Here is a 23,484-nt window from a genome sequence, read left to right as displayed (position 1 = left end):
AATTTTTTTTCCACTTTAGTGAGATATAATTGATAAGTAAAATTATATATATTTAAAGTGTATGACATGATGATTTGCTATACATGTACATTGTGAAATCTTTACCACAATCAAGTTAATTAACACATCCATCACCTCACATATTTACCTTTTTTTAAGCATTTCTTCTTTTAAAAATTTGACTGACTAAACTGTTTTTTTTTTTTTTACCAGCACTAATATTCTGTACCCATTATGACTCTGGCACCCATTTCCAACATGTGGGTTTTTTCCCCACACCATCAAGCAATTTTTGGACACCAACTGGGTGTCCTGCAATTCAGCTCAATTCTGACACTACCCAGAGAGAGCATCAGATTCCACAGGTTAAGGCCTCAGTTCTACAAGACAGCCCTCCACTTTAGATGCCAATGTTACCTGTGCTTCTGACTGGTGATAAGTCAGAGGTTCCTACTATTCCCTCTTTGGGTTCAATTAATTTGCTAGAACAACTCACAGAACTTGGGAAACTAGTTTACTCACTAGATTACCAGTTTGTTACAAAGAATATTAAAGGGTACAAATCAACAGTCAGATGAAAAGATACATAGGATGGAGTCTGAAACAAAGGAGCTTCTGTCCTTGTGGAGTTTGGGGCCTGGCCCGGTGGCACATGGAAGTGTTCTGGTTCTCCAACCTGGGAGCTCTCCAGCCCCGTCCTTTTAGGTTTTTATGGAAGCTTTGTTACATAGGCATGACTGATTAAAGCACTGGCCATTGTCATTGACTCAGCCTTCAGTCCCTCTCCCCTCCCTGGAAATCAGGGGGTGGGACTGAAAGTTTCAATCCTCTAGTCAAGGTTGGTTCCCCTGGCAACCAGCCCCCATACTTAGGTGCTTTCCAAAAGTCACCTCATTAACGTAAACTCAGGTGAGGCTAAAAGGGGTTTGTTATTAATGTCAAGACACCTTTATCACTCTTATCATTAGGACATTTTAAGGGTTTTAGGAGATCTGTGCCAGAAGCAAGACAAAGACCAAATGTATACAAGCACATACAGCTCATCATCACCTCAGGGGACTTCAATCCTGATGGTTTTAGTGGCAGCACGCTCAAAAAGAATGTTCTGGGACAGGCAAGCATATTTTAACTTCTTGTTTAAAATTCTTACGTCTACTCTAAATATTCAGACCCTATACTAATTAACTATTATTGAAGAATAAAAATACACCTGTTATTAAGCATAACAGAATGGTAGTGGTATTGGTCATTGAATGTGTTTTTAGAATTATGTTTTATAGGAATAACAACCCTTAAAGGAACCAAAATAAAAATCTTCTTACTGGAGAAAGAGAGCAATCATTATGAATGTGGTTTTTTTTTTACAACTTTATTAAGGTGTAATTGAAGACAACATACTCACTATTTAAAGTGTACAATTTGATGAGTTTTAACATATATATATATGTTAAACCATCACCACAATTAAAGTAGCAAACATTTCCATCCCTCCCATATGTTTCCTACTGCCCCTTTGCAATCATCCCTCCCCCACTCCACCTGCAAGCAAACACCAATCTGCTTTCTGTCAACCTGATATTTCTCAAAATACATGTACAAAAATTTGCACTTGAGTAAAACTATAAATTTGAATTTTGTGTTTTTTTCTTTAGGATCAAAGATGTGAAATTCTGTATAATGTAATAAAAAATAAACTAGACTGTGATATGAACAAGTTCACTGATCTTGATCTGCAGTGTATAGCAAAAGAAACTGAAGGGTTTGTGGCTAGAGATTTTACAGTGCTTATGGATCGAGCGATACATTCTTGTCTCTCTCATCAGAGTATATCCACCAGGGAAGGTAAGTTTTACTGTTAAACCCAAAATTTGGACTCTTCTTTCCGTCGTGGAGAAGTGTAATTGTAGTAAGGTAAGAATTAAATATATCCATTTTAGTATTCAAATAAGCAGCTATTTGAGTAGAAAATTGGCATTTCCAGCTAAATTGATGGCATTTTTTTTAATTGAGTTAAGATTGGCTAAGTGAAATCAGACGGAGAAAGACAAATAACATGATTTCACTCATATGTGGAACATAAAAAACAAAAAATAAAATAAATGAACAAACCAAACTAAACATAAACACGTAGATACAAAGAACAGAGTGGTGGTTACTAGAGTGGAAGGGGTAAGGGAGGGGAAAATGGGTAAGAGAGGTCAACTGTATGACAGTATGTTTTGAAAATTCATATACAAATAGGACTACCAAAAGTTTTGTTTATTTTTAAACAGAATTAGTTTTAACAACATTGGACTTGCGAAAGGCTCTCCGAGGATTTATTCCTGTGTCTCTGCGAAATGTCGACCTGCATAACCCTAGGGACCTGGGCTGGGATAAGATTGGAGGATTACATGAAGTTCGGCAGATACTTGTGGACACTATCCAGTTACCAGCCAAGGTACTTAAAAAACAACCAAACCAAGCACTACCAACTGCCAGAAGAACCACTGAGTCATCCATCGGTTCTGGCTGTATATGTTGGCTTGCCCAGCTTCCATTTGGTCCAACAAGTATTTATTATTACCAAGTAAATGTCCAGTCCTATTTTTGGCGCTCTAACAGATTTTTAAAGTATCTGATATATTCCTTGCCTGGAAAGAAAACTGAGGTGATATTTATAGTAAACACATTTTGATGTGAATTTCAGAGTTCTTGTGTTTTTCTTGAATCGTCCAGGTTGTACTAAAGCAAATGAACTGTCAGCTAGGGTTGAGCAGAAACAGATAGGAATAAACTGGCAGGTGGGAGAGTCATTTAGATCCACAGAGCTGATGGATTAAGCCAGATTTCTAGACTCTGGGTGCCAGTCTAGAAAGGCAGAGTTAGCAGGCAGCATAGACCAGGCAGACAGCAGGATAGAGGGGGCAGTTGTAGATTGTTCTAAATAGAAGATCAAAAGTAGAATCTAGGAGGTGGTGTGTTTGAATCAGAAACCTGAGAGAAAAGGATCTTTGCATGAGATCAGGGGCCCATCCAAAGAGATAAAGAAATGGGTAAGGATCTCAGTTACATGTAAGGACCTCAGTTACAGACAGTCCTGGGAACTGTCTGTTGGGGCCTGGGACATACTGAGTGCAGCCCAGGACTGGGGGTTAAAGCCTGTTTGGGAGAACAGGGGCGTGGGAAGTACTTGCCTGCGGATCATGACCCCAAATGCTGGGTCTGGGCACCAAACATCAGTATCCAGATACATCCCGGGCCAGGTACGTGAGGCCATCTGCGTAAGTGCTGACTTTGGGGCCTCCCTCAGATTAGAATGGAGGTCGAGATGAGGTTGAAATTTTGTCAACACGTGGGACTAAATAGGTGTACTTAATAGAGGAGACTAGGAGATTGCTGACAGTAGCCTGATGTTTGGCTCACCTGTTCAAAAAATTTTCTTGCTGAGAAGCTGGTGATTTAGAAGATAATTTAGAAGCAGTCAGTTACTTGTTCAGCATTGAGACTCTTGGGAGATTTTACTGTCAATTATAATTACACATGCTTCTCTATTATTTATTTTCTTTCTTTGATTGAATATATTTGAATATACATAGCTGTCATAACTTGCCCCATGAACCATACAAGTGGAAGGCAGTATACTTATTAAAAGGTTGGGTTTTATTTTCTTAATGTAGTACTATTATAATGTTTGGAAAAAAAAAAAAACAGGAAAAAATGGAAAGAAGTTCTGATGCATTTATATGCTTTTTATGTGGAATGTATTCCATGGTCCAATTGGGAAAAATCTGTGGTAGTTCCTTTGAGTTCATTTATTATTCTGAGTAGGAATTTTTTTTCTATCATTGTACTGTCATAAAGATGGCCATTGTTACCACCCAAGTACTTTTTTCTATACATTGAACTTTGACCACTGCTTAGTCATTTGTTTTAGAGTTGAGCTCTTTGTCATATTTTTCTTTCAGTACCCAGAATTATTTGCAAACTTGCCCATACGACAAAGGACAGGAGTGCTGTTGTATGGTCCTCCTGGAACAGGAAAAACCTTACTAGCTGGAGTAATTGCACGAGAGAGTGGAATGAATTTTATTAGTGTCAAGGTATGTTTGGCATTTATCTTTTTTCTCTTCTTTTTTCTTTTTTATTTAGTTGAGGGAAAATTTACATAATTAACTATTTTAAAGTGTACAGTTCAGTGGCATTTAGTGCATTCACAATGCTGTGTAGCCAGCACCTCTCTCTAGTTGCAAAACTTTTTCAGCCCATTCTCCTTCCCCCAGCCCCTAGCAACCACTAATCTGCTTTCTGTCTCTATGGATTTGTCTGTTCTAGCTATTTCATATAAAAGAAATCATGCAATATGTCACCTTTTGTGTCTGGCTTCTTTCACTTAGCATAATGTTTTCAGGGTTCATCCAAGTTGTAGCATGCCTCAGTAGTTCAGTACTTTTTATGGCGGGATGATATTCAGTCTTTTTTAAGGTGGTGTGGATATGCCACAGTTGGTTTATCCATTCATCACTGGTGGACATTTGGGTTGTTCCCATTTTTTGGCTGTTATGAATAATGCTGCTATAAACATTTGTGTATAAATTTCTATGTGGACATATGTTTTCATTTCTCTGGAATACATATATACCCAGGAGTGTAATTTCTGGGTCATATGGTAATTCTACGTGTAAGTTTTTGAGGACCGCACCATTTTACATTCCTACCAGCAGTGTGTGAGTGAGTATACCTATTTCTCCATATCCTCGCCAACACCATTTATGTTTCTCGATAGTGGGTTAATCTCATATTTGGAAAACTAGTAGGAGCAGTGATCCATCTATTAGTTAAACTGTGTGGGAAATTGAATAATGAGGCATCTCTCTTTTGTAGGGCTTATTATGTTCTTGCTTAAGGCAGATCTTCATGCATTATAAAATAGAATTACGCCTAAATAATCAGATAAAAGAGCAAACTTGAAGGGGGAAGAAAACCTAGAAGACTAGGGGCTGGAGACCACACTAAGGCAGGAAGCTGGGGTTTTTATTTGTTGGCTATATTTCACCCTTGCTGTGTCACACCAAGTTAAATTTTTTCAGATATAGGGTGAGTATGGTCATTAAAGGACATGCTAGCAGATCATTTTGGGTACTGCTTCACACTCCACCACTGGTGTGTCATTATGGTCTGGGATGTGCTGTCTTATCTGTACAGCTTCAGCACCCCAGCAATATTTGTTTGCCAAAGAGTGATTACATTTCAAGGCAAAGTAGTCATATGCAGATTTCCCCCCACCATCCGGAAGTAGAGTGTTTCTATGAAACATTACTGTAAACTGAAATGGTAGAAAACAGAGAAGCAATTGGACACATCTTGCTAATGGATGAACAAAATAAATCGAGATAAAGCACAGATGCTCCCAGACACAGTTCAAAACTATGATGGCTTGATGCTGCGTGTAGTTCCCTAGAAAGAAGCTTGGTGGCGCCACTGTTGCCGCTGGGGTATGTTCTGCCTCTCCAACAGCTCACAGCGGGACAAACACTGAATGCTTTTCGCTTTTCACCCTTTTTCATAAACGTGAACATTTTCTTTGGATTTCTTTGTTAGCGAAAACAGTTACTAATGTAGGTCTTTAATAAAAGTGAAGTAGTGTAAAGCAAACTTCAAAAAGTGAGGGAAACCTGTATTGTAAACTTATTCAAAATTGATTTATAATCTGAAAGCCAGTTTATTAATTTGCAGTTGGGTTATGCCTACCCTCTTTTTATCACATGAGATTTTCTGAGCTGGTTATGTGGGTATCCTGGCATTGATGGAGAGCTATAACTTTTAAATTTTCCTATCTTCTTTTTTTGGAATTTGGAATAACTATGACCATATTCTTCTTTTTTACTTGTCACTAGAATGTAGTTTTACTTTTTTTTTTTACATATAATTTTCAAGATTAACACTTGCAAATATTGTTGTATTTTAGATTGTTCCATTAGGGAGGACATCTTATCTCTTCCCTTTAGTAAATCTTCAAATCACATTTGGGATGAGTTCTCAATGCACAGGTTTCGGTAGAGAGTTGAGGCTGTGTAGGTCTGGGTGGATCCTAGGAGGCATGTATCAAAGACAGCCCTTTCACTGACACCAGTATGTTGCCTTTTTCCTAATACTTTGCCTTAGTTGTTTCTTGTTCCATCCTCTGTAGTTCTCTGACTATACTGAGAAAGTATAATCAAATACTAGTATATTAATAGCTACCTAGATGGCTGAGTATTAGAAATTCTTTATTTTGGTCACATATCCTGATCACTTTTTGGTCTTTTTAATGTAATGATTTTTCATTGGAGATCACTTTAGGGCCTATTCAGTTTTTTAAAATATCCCAATTTAAGGAAAGACCGTCCTCATTATTGATATTGTTATATGTAGTAAAGTTTGTTTTGAAAGTTTCGTCAGTTGACTTTTAGAAAAAATGATATATTCTTCAACTTCTGAGCAAATAAATTGGTTTCAGTTACTGAAGATGCTAATTAAAGTAATTCATGTCACATTACATATTTTTTGGAGTCTCCAAAGATTTGAGATAAATGGAACATTTTCCCTTTTTAAACCATTCATTACCTTACTAAACAAATAATTATTCAGTACTTATTATGTAGCAGGCACTGTTTTTGGCACTGGGGATTCAGTAATGAACAAAACTGCCTTTTCGGAGCTTATATTCTACTAATGGAGGGAGGGAGACAATAAACAGACACATTCAATGTATAATATACTGTCAGGTGGTGGTAGGTACTAGGTAGGAAAACAGTCAAGGGAAGGAGGTGTAAAGTAACTGGAGTGAGTCATAGATGGGTTTGTCAGACAAGGCCTTTCTGAGGATGTGGCATGTTGTCAGAGATCTAAATAAAATGAAGCAATGAGCCATGAGACTATCTGGGGACAAATGTTCTAAGCAAAGGAAACACCAGGTATAGAACTTGTGGTATGATATTTAGTCCAGCCGCATTAATTTTTTAAATGTAGTTCAGAGAAATCCATTAATTATATTAAAATTTTTCTAATATTGCATTTAGACTTAGTCATGAACAAAAAGTATATTTTGTTTTTAGATAGTTTTGAATGAATTCTAATTTAATTTTATTTTACCTAATAGGGACCAGAGTTACTCAGCAAATATATTGGAGCAAGTGAACAAGCTGTACGGGATATTTTTATTAGGTTAGTTACCAGTGAATGTTTTTTTAAAGTAACTGGCTCTGTGGTTATTTATCAGTCAATGCTTTTTGGTCTTCAGTTGTTTTTATGAAAAACTGATGTTTGAAACCTGTGATTTATGTGGGTTATTAATAAACTGAAGAACAAAAATTCACTGTTTTACCAAATACCACTTAAATATAAAACATTTTTGATAATTAAGTTTTGGAAATTATTTGGTTTTATATTTACAATAGAAATATTTCTGAAATGCTGAAAGTGGAATCATAAGTGGTTACTCAAGGATTCTCAAAGTATATGAAGCACATAATTACCCCAGTTTATCTCTTTTATAAATTAAGATTCCATGTGGTCAATGTAATTAAAATAGAGTATAATTATTACTGCATTTATATAAAAATACATATGAATACAGAAGCTAATATTTAAGAGTAAAAAAATTACTTAAATGTGATGGGATTACAGGAAGCTTCTAAATGAAAGAGCTACTTTGTTCCATTCCACTAAAATTTTATTATAAAATATGCAATTAGGAGAATATATATAATGTACATATATATTTTAAAGAATAATAAAATGAACTCTTGTATTGCTACCACCCAATTTAAGAAAAGAATATTACCAGAAAAGCCTATTACAGGTAAAGACAGTCAACCACATATTGACAAAAGGTTCAATTTACCAGAAATATATTACAATTATAAAATTATTTGTATCTAATACTGTAACTTCAAAATATTTAAGGCAAAAATTTATAGAACTCCAAGGAGAAATTGACAGCTCCACCTTCATAGTAGAAGATTTTAACACAGTTCTCGGTAATTAGTTAGTGAAAAAATAGTTTAAAAAAATAGTAAACATTTAGAAGATGTAAACAACATATTCAGCAAGGTTGATGTAAGCATATTTAGAACATGTACCCAACAATCGGAGAATACACATTCTTTTCAGGCACACCTGGAACATTTTTGAAAATTGGCCATATGTCAGGCCATACATAGTGATTGCAATGTTTCAAAGAAATAGTATCATACAGACTCCATTTTCTGAAAACACAAGTTAAAATAATCAAGAAAAGGATAAGCCCCCCCATACATTTAGATATTTTTTTAAAAACTAAATAAATCATAAGTGAAAGAAGAGATCTAATGGAAAATAATGAGCACTAATAAGGAAAATGCTGTTTATTAAAATTGTGAGATACTGCAAAACTTATTTCAAGGAAAATATAGCTTTTAATTTTTAGAAAAGAAAAAAAGACTGAAAGTTAATCACTAGGTATCCATCTCATGAAATTAGAAAAAGACAGATATAAATGAAAATAAAGAGGGAAATAATAAAGAACAGAAATTAGTGAAATAGAAAACAATTCAGTAGAGAAGTTCACAAACCCAAATATGTTTTGTAAACCTGATACAGTTGATCTCCAGCAAGACTGATCAAGAAGAAAGCAAGCATGAATAAACAACATTAGGGATAAAGGGGAGGAGGCAAGACTAAAGATATACCAGAAATGTAAAAGATAATAAGGGAATATTGTGAAATAATATTATAAACTTTATGCCAGTGTTTTTGAAACTTGGGTAACATAGACAAAATATATTTGACCAAAGTCAAGCAAGGAAGAAACAAAATCTGAATAGTCTTGTAGAGGTAGGAAAACAATGGGCGCTAGTTAAAAATCCTTGCATAAATCAAACATCAGACCGAGTTGGTTTTTTAAGAGAGTTTTGCCAAACGTTCAAGGCACAGGTAATCCAGTGTGTTGTTGGCCCCAGATTTATCTTACTTGCCATGTATTTACTAAGATATTTGTTGGGTTTTTTCCGTCACCATGACAGATATTTTGTATTAGGGGCAATTCTTTAGACATCTAGTCCATCATTTTACCAGAGATGGAACTTATGTTACCTTCTTTTTAATGAAAACAAAATTAGTTAATAAATTAATAAAACTATATGTCAAAGTTCAAGTTAGAAAAAAATGTAATATATATAACTAAAATATATTTTATAGAGAGCCTTACAAAATAAAAGTACTAAGCTCGCCAAAATGTAATGGACAAAAGACATGAAGAGACATTGCACAAAAGAAGTGCCGGTGGCCAATAAGCATATTAAAAAGAGTTTACTTGTAATAAGAATCAAAGAAGCATTTCACTCATTGAGTAAGACTGGTTTTTGTTTTAGTCTCTGTCCAGAAGGCATTTGTCTTCCCTGACCTTTCTAAGACCTGGTTTACTGAAAACAAGGATAATTACATATGCCTTGCCTTCCTTAAGGGTTTGTTGTGAAGAATTAAATAAATACATAAATATATATATATGTATGTATGTGTATACAGATATAGATATATATGTGAAATTACTTTGCAAACTCTGAAGCCCTATTCAGATAGGAAATACTGTTTGTTTCCCCAGAGCACAGGCTGCAAAGCCCTGCATCCTTTTCTTTGATGAATTTGAATCTATTGCACCTCGACGAGGCCACGATAATACAGGAGTTACAGATCGTGTAGTTAACCAGTTGCTGACTCAGTTGGATGGAGTAGAAGGCTTACAGGGTAATAATTGTAAATACAGAAATATCTTCTTATAACAAAATTGCACCAGGATTTAGTAAAGGATTTTTATTTCCCCCCCCAGGTGTTTATGTATTGGCTGCCACTAGTCGCCCTGACTTGATTGACCCTGCCCTGCTCAGGCCTGGCCGACTAGATAAATGTGTATACTGTCCTCCTCCTGATCAGGTGACAATTTCATGTTTTGAGTCCAAAATCCAACAAATGCTATACTCTTTCCTTGTGAACTTTACTTCTGCCAGGTAATAGAAGTCATCCTTAGAAGACCAGCTTTCAGCAAAGGCCTTAGTCAGTGCTTTCTTACAGCATGAAAAGATTCTGAATTAGATGCAAAGCCTTTTTTTGGCCCAGCCATTCCATGCAAGTCTGAAAACGTTATACTCTTTCAGTGTTGGCCAATTGGAAAAACAAATATTGCATGTCCATGTTCCCTGTGTTCAAAGATCACACACCTCATTATCCAGACAAAAGACTGATACTGAATCAAGCATAGGACTAGGAAGCATCTATGCATGTTACATAGAGATATGACTTTTTCCTAGTCCTATGTTGATGGAGCTCTTTTTCCCAAATTTAGAAATGAATGAGTAAAAGAAGAAATAGACAGATGAATAGTCAAAGGTATAAAATGTCTATATATCACATGTAGCAGTTATTTTTTCTTTCAAAACACTTTCTTGGCTCATTTGCCCAAATCTAGAAAATAAGCACTGTCTGAATTAGAAATGATTTACACTAAATAGTTAAGAATGTTGATTTTCATTCATTTTCCTATGTTCCTTCTGTTAGGGAAAAAGTTCCAAGGAAGATAGATGTAGCCTACTGGTACATTCCTCAACTTATTTGTAAAGCTTATAAGATATATGAAGTGAATTTATAAGAAAAATCCTAAGAGACACAGTTTAAAATAACATATTCAATTTTATTTGTTAAATCAATTAGTTTTTCTCCCTTCAGGTGTCACGTCTTGAAATTTTAAACGTTCTCAGTGACTCTCTACCTCTGGCAGATGATGTGGACCTTCAGAACGTGGCATCAGTAACCAAATCCTTTACGGGAGCTGATCTGAAAGCTTTACTTTACAATGCCCAGTTAGAGGCCTTACATGGAAGGCTGCTGTCCTGTGGGCTGCAGGTGAGTTATATGAGGAGATCGTTACTATGGTGTCTTATGAGTGATATGAGCAGTTCAGTGTCAAAATTTCAACCTTAAAAGAAATTCCTACTTTTTAACAATTTTAGTTAACTGTATAGAAATTTACCTTTAGTCGAGTGTACCATAATTGGAATATTGGCTTTGCAGAGAACTTGTAATTATATGAAGAGTTTGGTGTCTGTTTCTCTAACATTACCTCACTATCGGCAAAATATGTTGGTGTGTGGAAGGGTATTCTTTGAATTGAGGTAAGAATTATATTGAGATTTTAAATTTGTTTTTTACTTTTAAAAAAGATCATCAGATAGTTATTTTGAAACTCAAATTGTCCCAGATATGGCCAATAGGAGCCCCTTTTGGATGGCTTCTGTGTCCTTTTGATATGTCCTCATCATCCTTTGATCACTTACTTACTTCCCTATACAACAAGATGTTCTAGGTTTATCTTATCTGTTCTCCAGCCCTAGAATCAGTTTTTTTCTCTAAGGATAATACTTTAATTTTGGCAGAAAATAATTTGATCTCTGCCACATTATGGACTTTACCGTATATTTTCTGGGAAGGGTTTTCAACTGTATACTCCCCTCTGCTATATTTTGTTGGAGATTCTTGCAGGGACTAAATTTAGATACTGCCAAGTTTTTGCTGTTTATTTTGGCAAGCCATTGAAGTTTTTTTTCTGCTAATGAAAGGGGAAAAAAGGTGTTTACAAGTGAACTACTCTATAATGATGAATCAGCCATGTTATAGAGTGCTTTATCATTTCAGAGAAGAAAAATGTGAATTGAAAGAGACATGAAAATAAAATCGAGGTCTGAGTCCTAGCTTTGTTAGTTTTGGGGGAGATGGTTGGCAAGTTATCTACACATTCCATATGGTCTTTCCTTATTTTAATAGTTAAAATTTTGCGATGTGACTCAGAACCATTAGAGAATCAATAAGAGCTTTCGTAAAAAAAAAATGCCTCAAGTTTCCTTGTACTGGTCTATTAGAATGCTGTCTCTGTGTGGTTTATTTTTGAATTGTGGACTATTTAGAGCTTTACAACTGGTTGTCCTTTTGTGTGTTTTAGGATGGAGGTTCCAGCTCTGATAGTGACCTGAGTCTGTCTTCAATGGTTTTTCTTAACCACAGCAGTGGCTCTGATGATTCAGCTGGAGATGGAGAATGTGGCTTAGAGCAGTCCCTTGTTTCTCTAGAGATGTCTGAGGTGCTTCCAGATGAATCAAAATTCAATATGTATCGGCTCTACTTTGGAAGCTCTTATGAATCAGAACTTGGAAACGGAACCTCTTCTGATTTGGTACCTTGTGCAGTCACTGTACAATTCTGAAATAGACAGCTGTATGTTGGTGTAATTTATGTCCTAACTAGCCCCACATGTTCTTTCTGGTTGGTTTGTCCTTCAGTAAAACAGTCTTTTCTTACACTAATCATTTTCACTCCATGTTAAGACAGAGCTGGCAGTAAGGGGAGCCGAAGTAGCCAGTGGTTGTGATTACCCTTTGGTTTCTTTCAGGTTTTTCTCCCTTCATTAGTGGCTTTAAAACATCTTTAGTAGCAGATTTATTTTGTATTAAACTTAAATTCTGTTATTGTAGAACAGTTGAGGATAATGAGAAATTTGGTACAATAATGTCAAAAATTCTAACAACCAAATGTTATCTATTGGTAATACTTCTGGTGGAAAATATAAGGACAGTGAAAAACTTAGTAGTAGTAATGTTTCAACAAGGAAAATGTTTAGATTAAATTTGGGCAATATAATTGTTTTTCTAAACTAAAATAGCATTTGACACATATCTCAAAAAATTAACAGTGGTTCACTGTTGCTTTAGTGGTTAACATTTTTACAAATATTTAGTAATTTGGGGGTAAATTTCCTTTATTATGTTTTAAAAAATATAAACATAACCCATTTTTATTCTCAAGAATAGTAAGCTGTTTTAATTCTAGTCTTTGTTTTCTGTTTCTTAACTTACATGTAGAAATGTCCCAGAACCTTAGTATATACCCTATCATTAGGGCATTTGTGGTGGATTTAATAACAAAGCATTATAAAAACCTTGTATGATTGGCAGTTTTTACTGTGGTGGTTCAACAACATAGGTATAGATGAACCTTTATAGAATATGAAACGTATTTTAAACTTGCTTAATTTCAGTTAATTAAAATGTAAGCTTACCCATGTTAAAGTTTTATTGCTTAAAGTTCATAATTCTATCTTTGATAAATAATTTTTTTCTCCTTTGCTCTTTTTCCCTCCCTTCCTCTCTCCCCTTCTCCCTTCCTTCTCTCATTATTATGCTTAACAACGAAGAGCTCACAATGCCTGTCAGCACCAAGCTCCATGACTCGGGATTTTCCTGGAGTTCCTGGGAAAGATCAGTCCTCACGACCCCCAGTCTTCAGAACAGCCTCACCAGAGGGTTATCAAGAGCTCACACAGGAACAAAGAGATCAACTGCGGGCAGATATCAGTATTATCAAAGGCAGATACCAAAGCCAAATTGGAGTATGGCTTTTTCCTCTTCATTATAATTGTAAAACTTTTTAAAAATTGTTTTTCCTTTTTGATATGTATTTTTTTGATTGGTAAATGAGCTCTCTTTATAAACAAGGGACTGAAACACATCAGTCAAATGATGATGTGCTAACAATTTTTAGTAATCTTATGAGAAAGGGAATGTATAGTCTGCTAAGAAAACTGGCAAAAAGAAATAACACTTGGACTTCCTTTTCCATCATGTCTCTAAGTTAACTTTTGTCTTTTTTTTTTATTTAAGGAGGATGATGCCCTTAACCAACCAGGCCCCATCAGAACCAGTCTGGCTATTAGTCAGTCACATTTAATGACTGCGCTCAGTCACACAAGGCCATCCATCAGTGAAGATGACTGGAAGAACTTTGCTGAGCTGTAAGTAAAAGATTCTGATCCAGAAGTATAGATATTATTACAGGTGACAGTTATTCAAACTTTTAAAGTTCTTTTAAAATCACAAATAATACTTTGAATATTTAAAAGCAATTCAAAACATTTGCTTAGTAGCCATGCGTTTAAATACCCCAAAACTTCAGGAATATAGAAGTCAAAAATGAATTTTCATTATAAATGAATTTTCATTATAAATAATTCAAATATAATCAGATGAATTGGTTAATGACTTGGTTTAATTTTAAAAGCATCAAAGAAAATAAAGGAAAATCAAAAGCCCAAAATGATTCCACTATACAGTTTCCAAAAATTATGAAAATATAACTTTTGTTTTCAAAATAATTTATATTTTATTAATCTCAATAATTAAAGACCATTTAAATACATTCACATTTATTCACTTGTAGACCGTGTTTAATATACATTTGAATTTATAGGCTTGCAGTTGTCTCACTAGTAACTTTGGAGTCTGAGACCCATAGACTGGGAATCATTCTAGGTCAATGATTCAGCTTAATTCAAGAAATGCATTCCTCTGTAATGTACAGCATGATGACTACAGTTAACAATACTGTAGTATATATTTGCAAGTTACTAAGAGAATATATCTTAAAAATTCTTTTCACGAGAAAAAGCAATGTAACTGAGTTGATGATGGATGATATCTATACTTATTGTGGTAATTCTTTCACAATATATACATATATCAAATCACTATGTTGTACACCTAAAACTAATATAACCTTATATGTCAATTATATCTCAATTTAAAGAAAGTTAAAATGGGGAAAAAAAAGAAATGTATTCCTGGTCTTTAGAAGTTACAACTTTCTTGTTGAATTTTGCTATATTCTGGGGGTATGCATGCACATGTATGTGTACACTGAAAGGGTAGAAAAATTTTCCCTTCCCTTCTAGATTCTTTGGTTGGTCTAATAATTAAATTGACATAAGATGGATTAACAGGAGAAAAACTAATTTTGTACATTCAGGATCTGCATAAAAATAGTAGACTAAAGTCAGTCAGGCAGTTGAGGCTTATATACTGTCCTGAGCTAAGGACAGAGATAAGGGCCTGGACTTCAAAGGGGAGGAGGGTAATTCACAGGAAAATGGGAAGAACAGGTGTTTGGTAATCAGACATTTGTCCTGTCATGCAGATAAGTCTTTTGAGATTAAAAAAGTTATCTCTGGTAATAGCTCATTCTGGTACAGGCCCCGTATCTAAATTCTTTTAAGGCAGTTAAGGGACAGGTAAAAAGCTTTTCTTAAGTCTGCTAGGTCTTGATTCCCTTTAAGTCAAAATAATCCACATGGCAGTTTGGGGTGGAAACTAGAATAATTCAGGATCCAGTCTAGTTTACAGGTAGAAACGCAAACGTCAAAGACAATTAACAGCACTAGAATCTGATATCCACAAAGGTGTATTACTGAAACATGATTTCTCTCTCTACAGTGACCCCCATTTCTAACAAAGATAACCATGGTAAGACTTAACAAAGAAAACCATGGTAAGACTAAACTATTTTCATTCTAGTTGCACTAAACTTGGCCTGATTTTTTACATAAGTTCGACAAGAACAGTAATGGACCATATAGATGCTTTTAAATCTCCTTTCCTGGAAATTTTCATAAGGAATCTCAGATTGACCTTTTAAAAGCCTCTTGAGGCTAGGAAGCCGAGCCAAGGACTTACCATCAGATTTCGCTTGCAATAGCTATGTACTGTTGACCCTTGAACAACATGGACTTGAACTGCGTGGGTCCACTTATACAGATTTTCAATAAACATACACTACAGTACTACACAATCCATGGCTGGTTGAATCTGTGGAGGCAGAACTGTGGGTACAGAGGGCTGACTATAAATATGCAGATTTTTGACTGTGTTTAGAGGGGGTTAGAGGGTGGAGGGGTGGGGTTGGCACCTCTAACCCCTGTGTTGTTGAAGGGTCAACTGTATTTGGGTTAATTTCTCTTTTAGAGGTCCCCAAAATAGCCTGAAGTCCTTGTACTTGCCAGGAAATAACCTTCCTTACTCACCTGGTAAGGTTACTGGGAACTCTGTAAGCAAGATACCAGGCTGGTTTTCCAAGGAGGTTTATTGGCTCCATAAAATCAACCTTAGTTCCTTAAAACCGTCTAGTTTTTCTGTTCTATGCACAGTCTCAAATAAGACATTCCAGTCAAAGCCTTGAGGATATAACCAGGGTTTCCAATTGTGTCCTGTTATGAGGAGAAAGGATTCTTATTGGACTTATGGAAATAACTGTATCCATGAAAATAAGAATACTCAGTTTCTGAATTCTGGAGGGATCAGGTAGGAGAAAAACATGTTTCATCTTTGTTCACAAAGGTATATTTTACCAAATTACTGATAGCTTAAGAGAAAAGAACAAGGTTTCCTTAAATCTGGAAAAACAAAACATAGCAATGTTTCAAACAAAGTCATAAAAATTATAATGATCCTCAGTAGTTCATTCAGTCCCATGTAGTTAATTTTTTACGGATCTTTTGTTAGTTTTATGAAGCCATCAGTTTCCCCATTAGAGTTCTGCAAATTCTTACCTAATTCAGTGGTATAAATTGAAAATTATCAGAAACCTGTTCTTGTTAGAGTCCTTTCCATGAGTCTCATTGAAGATGAAGCACTTTTGCAGGAACACTTTTACAATAACGATAAACGACAAGAGACTTAAAAATGTCCATGGTTAAAGATCTGATGAAACTTCATTATAAAGCATTTGATAAGGAAATTTGGTTATTTCTATGACACAGTATTTTAAGACAACTGGAATTATGGTTGATAATATTACATATCAGATATTTAGGAATTTTATAGTTTCTATAAGACATTAATAACATCCATATAATAACATATCCATATAAATATAACTTTTAGTATTATTTCAGTGTTTCCCATTAAATAATATATCAAGTAATCCTAATTTATATCTCTCTTTTTATAAGGGGGAGAGAGAGAACAAATCTTATGAGACGTTCCAGGGGCCCTCTGGAAAATCCCAGAGTTAAAGGTCAAAAAGCCTTATTTAGACTTTGATTTTGGAGAGATTTGTCAAAAATATTTGGTTTTAAAACACCATACTATCATAGGTCACTGTTAAACAATACTATTCACTTAACCAAAGCAACAATTAAAGACTTTGCAGGCAAATACAGAAAGTTACATAGTTGTAAAACAAACAACAAAAAGCACCTTAGAGAAGAGCATTTTCTTAAGCAGTCAGACATGAGGCACAGGAAGTTATTTTTCTTTGTTTTCTAGGCAGACTACTTAAAAGGTAAAGAAAAACCTTTCACAGTCTTATCAATAGCAGACCAATAGTCCAAAAAAATTTTGTCCTGAAAGAGAAGTTTTAATATCAGTAGTGTACTTTATAAAACTAAAACTTACTTTTTAGAACCCTTATAATAATTTCCTTCCATTTTAGCCAGCTTGACAAAGTAAAAGTCTCTCTCCAATGTTCCATACCCATTTAGTTTGTCCTTTATTCGCTTTCCTATTCTGAATCAATCAGAATAGAGTTGCATACAGTTGTTTTCCTTATTATTTCTCAGTTTTAATTATATAAATTAGAATTCTTAACACTTAAACCTTAATTTCTAGTAATTGTGAACTGTACACCAGCATTCTGTAGACTAGCAAATTAATGCATACATTTCATAATTTCTAAAAGAATACACTTTAACAGTACAATTCTTCATTGTAGAATAGGACACATTTATTTATACATCCAAGTATTTTTAGTTCCTATGTAGTAAGAATCCAAAAGTAAATAAATGTTCAATAATTAATGTTTCAGTATTTTATTTAGAAATGATCAAGATATCCAAAGAAATTTCATCACTTACCAAAACTCTAAGGGTATAAGTTACCAAAGAGATTCTGGAAACTATTTAAGTAGACATATCATAAAACTTAATTATTGTTGAGAAGTTCACTTAAGAACTAGTTAAGTTTTAAACAATCATATTTAGATTACTTATGAAAATTTCATGAGACATTAAAACAGCCACCATGGCAAATTTTGTAACAGACACATACTTAAACTAGCTTTTATTTACTGAAAATTATCCCAGATCACATAAACTTGAGAAGAATTTGGATTGGTTTGTAGTATGTTTCTGAGAGTTTAGAAATATTAAATTTGATGAGTCCGTTTTTCTTTAAGCCAATTAAATCTTTTTACAAATTAATTTTGGCAATATTCATCCAGAGGTAGAAAAGTATCACATATACATAACATATCCATAGACGTAACATAAACACACACAGACAAACAGACCCTGTAGCTTCCATCCCAAAATTTTAGCCATGGAAGTTTTTATAGCAGTCTATTTTCTAAAAGCCTCTTCCCCTCAACTCCTTTTTTTTCCCCCAGTCTCAGGTGATTATAGGCAGTACCTTAGCTATCTCCTGGGTGTTTACATTTCAAAGACATGATAAGATTTACATCTTCAAGGGACAGAGGAAGAATGCAAGTTTTCTCATAGGAGTTTTTTTTTTTTTTAAGTATAGTTGATTTACAGTATTAAATTAGCTTTAGGCGTACAACATAGTGATTCAATATTTATAGATTATACTCCATTTAAAATTACAAAGTAATGGCTGTATTTCCCTGTGCTGTACAATCTATCCTTGTTGCTTTGTACCTCTTAATCCCCAGCTCCTGCCTTGCTCCTCCCTCCTTCCCTCTATCGACTGGTAACCACTAGTTTGTTCTCTATATCTGTGAGTCCATTACTGTTTTGTTTCGTACATTCGTTTTATTTTTTAGATTCCAAAATAAGTGATAACAGAGTATTTGTCTTTTCTGACTTACTTCACTGAGCATAATATTCTCTAGGTCCATCTATGTTGTGGCAAATGGCAGTATTTCATTCTTCTTTAAGGACTGAGTAGCATTCCACTGTGTATACATACTACATCTTCTTAAGCCAGTTGTTCGTTGATTGACACTTAATGTTGCTTCCATAACTTGGCAATTCTAAATAATGCTGCTTTGAACATTAGGATGCATGTTATCTTTTTGAATTACTGTTTGTTTTCCTTGGATATATACCCAGGAGTGGAATTGCTGGATCTTAAGGTAGTTCTATAATTTTAGTTCTTTGAGGCACCTCCATTTTGTTTTGTTTTTTTTTAAACATCTTTATTGGAGTATAATTGCTTTACAATGGTGTATTAGTTTCTGCTGTATAACAAAGTGAATCAGCTATACATATACCCCCATATCTCCTCCCTCTTGTGTCTCCCTCCCTATCTGACCCCTCTAGGTGGACATAAAGCACTGAGCTGATCTCCGTGTGCTATGTGGCTGCTTCCCACTAGCTAGCTATTTTACATTTGGTAGTGTATATATGTCCATGCCATTCTCTCACTTCGTCCCAGCTTACCCTTCCCCCTCCCTATGTCCTCAAGTTCATTCTCTACATCTGTGTCTTTATTCCTGTCCTGCCCCTAGGTTCTTCAGAACCATTTTTTTTTTAGATTCCATATATATGTGTTAGCATACACTATTTGTTTTTCTCTTTCTGACTTCACTCTGTATGACAGACTCTAGGTCCATCCACCTCATGACAAATAACTCAATTTTGTTTCTTTTTATGGCTGAGTAATATTCCATTGTATATATGTGCCACATCTTTATCCAGTCATCTGTTGATGGACATTTAGGTTGCTTCCATGTCCTGGCTATTGTAAATAGAGCTGCAGTGAACATTGTGGTACATGATTCTTTGAATTATGGTTTTCTCAGGGTATATGCCCAGTAGTGGGATTGCTGGGTTGCATACTGTTATCTATAGTGGTTGCACAAACGTTCATTTATACCAATACTGTAGGACAGTCCCCTTTTCTCCACATCCTTGCCATTATTTGTTATTTATAATCTTTTTGATGATAGCCATTCTGACAGGTGTGAGGTGATACCTCAATGTGGTTTTGATTTGCATTTCTCTGATAATTAGAGATTGTGTCTGTTGGCCATCTGTATGTCTTCTTTGGAAAAATGTCTATTCAGATCCTCTGCCCATTTTTTACTCAGGTTGTTTTTTTGATATTGACTTGTATGAACACTTTATATATTTTGGATATCAATCCCTTATTGGTCATATCATTTGCAAATATTTTCTCCCAGTCAGTAGGTTATCTCTTTGTTTTGCTGATTGTTTCCTTTTCCTAGGAGTTTTAAGGTATATTTCTTTATTATCAGAAGTGTAGGGTTACTACTATTTAAAATTTCCTATCTATCTTTTTAGAACAGTTCTCTTCTAACATCCTGATCTTTTACAGTATCTGCAAGCATTTTGAAATGAATAGGGGAGGTCTGGGGATTGGTAAAGTGAGATGAACTTTTGAATTGTTTCTAGAGCCACATTTCTGGTTTTGCAGACTCCAATTTGTAAAATAAGGACAGTCTGTTTTACTTCCTCAAAGAACTGGGTTGCAGCCTGAATGCAATCAAGGGGCTGACCCACCTATCCAACTACATGAGGATTTTTAATTATGATGGAAATCAAAAGATTACTATAAGAGCCTACAACATGCTGCCTACAAGAGACCTACTTTAGGGCAAAGGACACACATGAATTGAAAGTAAGGGGATGGAGGATTAGCTCAAGACAATGAAGTAGAAGGATGTGAGCTCACCCTCTTCCTACGAAAACACCAAAAGTCACAACCAACTGGTGAACGACCATTGACAAAAAAACGCTGGAACTTACTGAAAAAGATACCCTACATCCAGAGACAAAGAAGCCACAGTGAGACAGTGGGAAGGGTGCAACTGCAATAAAATCAAATCCCATACCTGATGAGTGGGTGACCCACAAACTGGAAAACAGTTATTCCAAGAAGTTATCCCACAGGAGTGAATGTTTTGAGCCCCATGTCAGGCTTCCTAGCATGGGAGTCTGGCAACAGGAGGAGGAGTCCCCAGAGAATCTGGGTTTGAAGGCCAGCAGGGTTTGATCATAGGATTACCACAGGACTGGGGGAAACTCACTCCACTCTTGGAGGGCACACACAGTCTTGTGTGTACCAGGACTCAGGAAAAAAAGTAGTGACCTACTTTTTTTAGTGACTGGGCCAGACCTACCTGCTAGTATTGGAGGATCTCCTGCAGAGGTGGGGGGCAGCTGTGGCTCACTGAGGGAACAAAGACACTGGCAGCAGCAGTTCTGGGAAGTACTCATTGGTCTGAGCCCTCCCAGAGGCCACTGTTAGCCCCACCATAACAGCCTGTAGGCTCCACTGCTGGGATGCCTCAGGCCAAACAACCAACAGGGTGGGAACACAGCCCCACCCGTCAGCAGACCAAGGGGCTTATTAAAGTCTCCCTGAGCACAGCCCTACCCACCAGAGGGACAAAACCCAGTCCCACTCACCAAGGGGCAGGAACCAGCCCCTCCCATCAGGAAGCCTGCACAAACCTCTTAGACAGCCTCAACCACCAGAGGGCAGACAGCAGAAGAACTAAAATCCTGCAGCCTGTGGAACAGAAACCACAGTCACAGGGAGTTAGTCAAAATCAGATGGAAGAAGAGTATGTCCCAGATGAAGGAACAAGATGTAACCCCAGAAGAACAAAGTGAACTGAAGATAGCCAACCTACCGGAAAAGGAATTCAGAATAATAACAGTGAAGATGATCCAAGATCTCGGAAAAAGAATGGAGGCAAGGATCGAGGAGGTACAAGAAATGTTTAACAAAGACCTAGAAGAACAAACAAAGATGAACAATATAATAACTGAAATGAAAAATATACTAGATGGAATCAATAGCAGAATAAATGAGACAGAAGAATGGACAAGTTACCTGGAAGACAGAACGGTGCAAATCACTGCCAAAGAGCAGAATAAAGAATGAAAAGAAATTAAGACAGCCAAAGAGACCTCTGGGACAACATTAAAGGCACCAACATTAGCATTATAGGGGTCCCAGAAGGAGAAGAGAGAAAGGACCTGAGAAAATATTTGAAGAGACAATAGCTGAAAAATTCCCTAACATGGGAAAGATAACAGTTATCCAGGTCCAGGAAGCACAGAGAGTCCCAGGCAGTATAAACCTAAGGAGGAACATGCCAAGACACATAGTAATCAAATTGACAAAAATTAAAGAGAAAGAAAAACTATTAAAAGCAACAAGGGAAAAATGACAAATAGCATACAAGGGAACTCCCGTAAGGTTATCAGCTGATTTCTCAGCAGAAACTGCAGGCCAGAAGGGAGTGACACGATATATTTAAAGTGAAGAAAGGGAAGAACCTGCAACCAAGAACATTCTACCAAGCAAGGCTCTCATTCAGATTTGACAGAGAAACTTCTCTAGGCGGGAAAGAGACCAGCAACGTAAAACAACCTTGTGCATATATATATTGCTATATCAAAACCTCATGGGAACAGCAAACCCCAAAACTACAATAGATACACACACAAAAAAGAAAGCAACCCAAACACAACACTAAAGATGGTTATCAAACCACAAGAGAACAAAAGAGGAAGGGAAGAAAAAAGACATAGAAAACCAAACCAAAACAAGACAGTGGCAATAGGAACATACATATCTTTCATTGCCTTAAATGTAAATGGATTAAATGCTTGAACCAAAAGACATAGACTGACTGAATGGATACAAAACCAAAACCCGTATATATGCTGTCTACAAGAGACCCACTTCAGCCCTAGGGACACATACAGACTGAAAGTGAGGGAATGGAAAAAGGTATTCCATGCAAATGGAAATCAAAAGAAAGCTGGAGCAGCAATACTAATATCAAACAAAATAAACTATGAAATAAAGACTGTTACAAGAGACAAAGAAGGACATAATGATCAAGGGGTCAATCCAAAAAGATATAACAATTGTAAACATATATGCACCCAGTGTAGGAGCACCTCAATATATAAGGCAAATACTAAAAGCCATAAAGAGAGAAATTGACAATAACACAGTAATAGTGGGGAACTTTAACAACCCACTTTCATCAATGGACAGATCATCCAGACACAAAATCAATAAGGAAACACAGGCCTTAAATGACACATGAGACCAGATGGACTTAATTGATACTTATAGACCATTCCATTCAGTAGTAGCAGAATACACATTTTTCTCATGTGCACGTGGAACATTCTCCAGGAGTGACCACATGCTGGGCCACAAAGTGAACCTCTGTAAATTTAAGAAAGTTGAAATCATATCAAGCATCTTTTCAGACCACAATACTATGAGATTAGAAGTCAATTACAAGAAAGTGTAATGTAGAATGTAAAAAACATGTGGAGGCTAAACAATATGCTATGAACAACCAATGGATCACTGAAGAAATCAAAGAGGAAATCAAAAAATACCTACAGACAAAAGCACAATGACCCGAAACCTATGGGATGCAGCAAAGGCAGTTCTAAGATGGAAGTTTATAGCAATACAGTCTTACCTCAGGAAACCAAAAAATCACAAACAACCTAACCTTACACCTAAAGCAACTAGAGAAAGAAGAACAAACAAAACCTGAAGTTAGTAGAAGGAAAGAAATCATAAAAGATCAGAGCAGAAATAAATGAAATAGAAAGAAAACAATAGGAAAGATCAATGAAACTAAAAGCTG

General features: G+C 35.7%; 2 protein-coding genes across 5 annotated transcripts in view; one reads left to right on the top strand and one right to left on the bottom strand.

The window, feature by feature from the left end:
* Nucleotides 1-23,484, top strand: part of PEX1 (peroxisomal biogenesis factor 1) — a 72,892-nt gene that overhangs the window by 37,251 nt on the left and 12,157 nt on the right. For all 3 annotated transcript variants that reach the window (XM_022585790.3, XM_089917631.1, XM_089917630.1), the window contains 10 exons: nucleotides 1,653-1,842; nucleotides 2,274-2,440; nucleotides 3,948-4,082; nucleotides 7,121-7,185; nucleotides 9,602-9,744; nucleotides 9,827-9,930; nucleotides 10,720-10,896; nucleotides 11,990-12,220; nucleotides 13,238-13,432; nucleotides 13,704-13,834. In XM_022585790.3, the coding sequence (XP_022441498.3) occupies nucleotides 1,653-1,842; nucleotides 2,274-2,440; nucleotides 3,948-4,082; nucleotides 7,121-7,185; nucleotides 9,602-9,744; nucleotides 9,827-9,930; nucleotides 10,720-10,896; nucleotides 11,990-12,220; nucleotides 13,238-13,432; nucleotides 13,704-13,834 (1,538 nt within the window). The remainder of the gene's footprint in view (nucleotides 1-1,652; nucleotides 1,843-2,273; nucleotides 2,441-3,947; nucleotides 4,083-7,120; nucleotides 7,186-9,601; nucleotides 9,745-9,826; nucleotides 9,931-10,719; nucleotides 10,897-11,989; nucleotides 12,221-13,237; nucleotides 13,433-13,703; nucleotides 13,835-23,484) is intronic.
* Nucleotides 9,600-23,484, bottom strand: part of GATAD1 (GATA zinc finger domain containing 1) — a 50,479-nt gene continuing 36,594 nt past the window's right edge. For both annotated transcript variants that reach the window (XM_089917635.1, XM_022585778.2), the window contains one exon: nucleotides 9,600-23,484. This exon is cut by the window's right edge and continues 26,968 nt beyond it. The gene's annotated coding sequence lies outside the window, so the exon portion shown is untranslated.

The sequence above is a fragment of the Delphinapterus leucas genome, chromosome 9 (genome assembly GCF_059928025.1).
Source record: "Delphinapterus leucas isolate spDelLeu-1000000601 "Yukka" chromosome 9, BTC_Dleu_Yukka2, whole genome shotgun sequence".
Taxonomy (NCBI): domain Eukaryota; kingdom Metazoa; phylum Chordata; class Mammalia; order Artiodactyla; family Monodontidae; genus Delphinapterus; species Delphinapterus leucas.
This window is presented reverse-complemented; position numbering and strand designations above follow the sequence as displayed.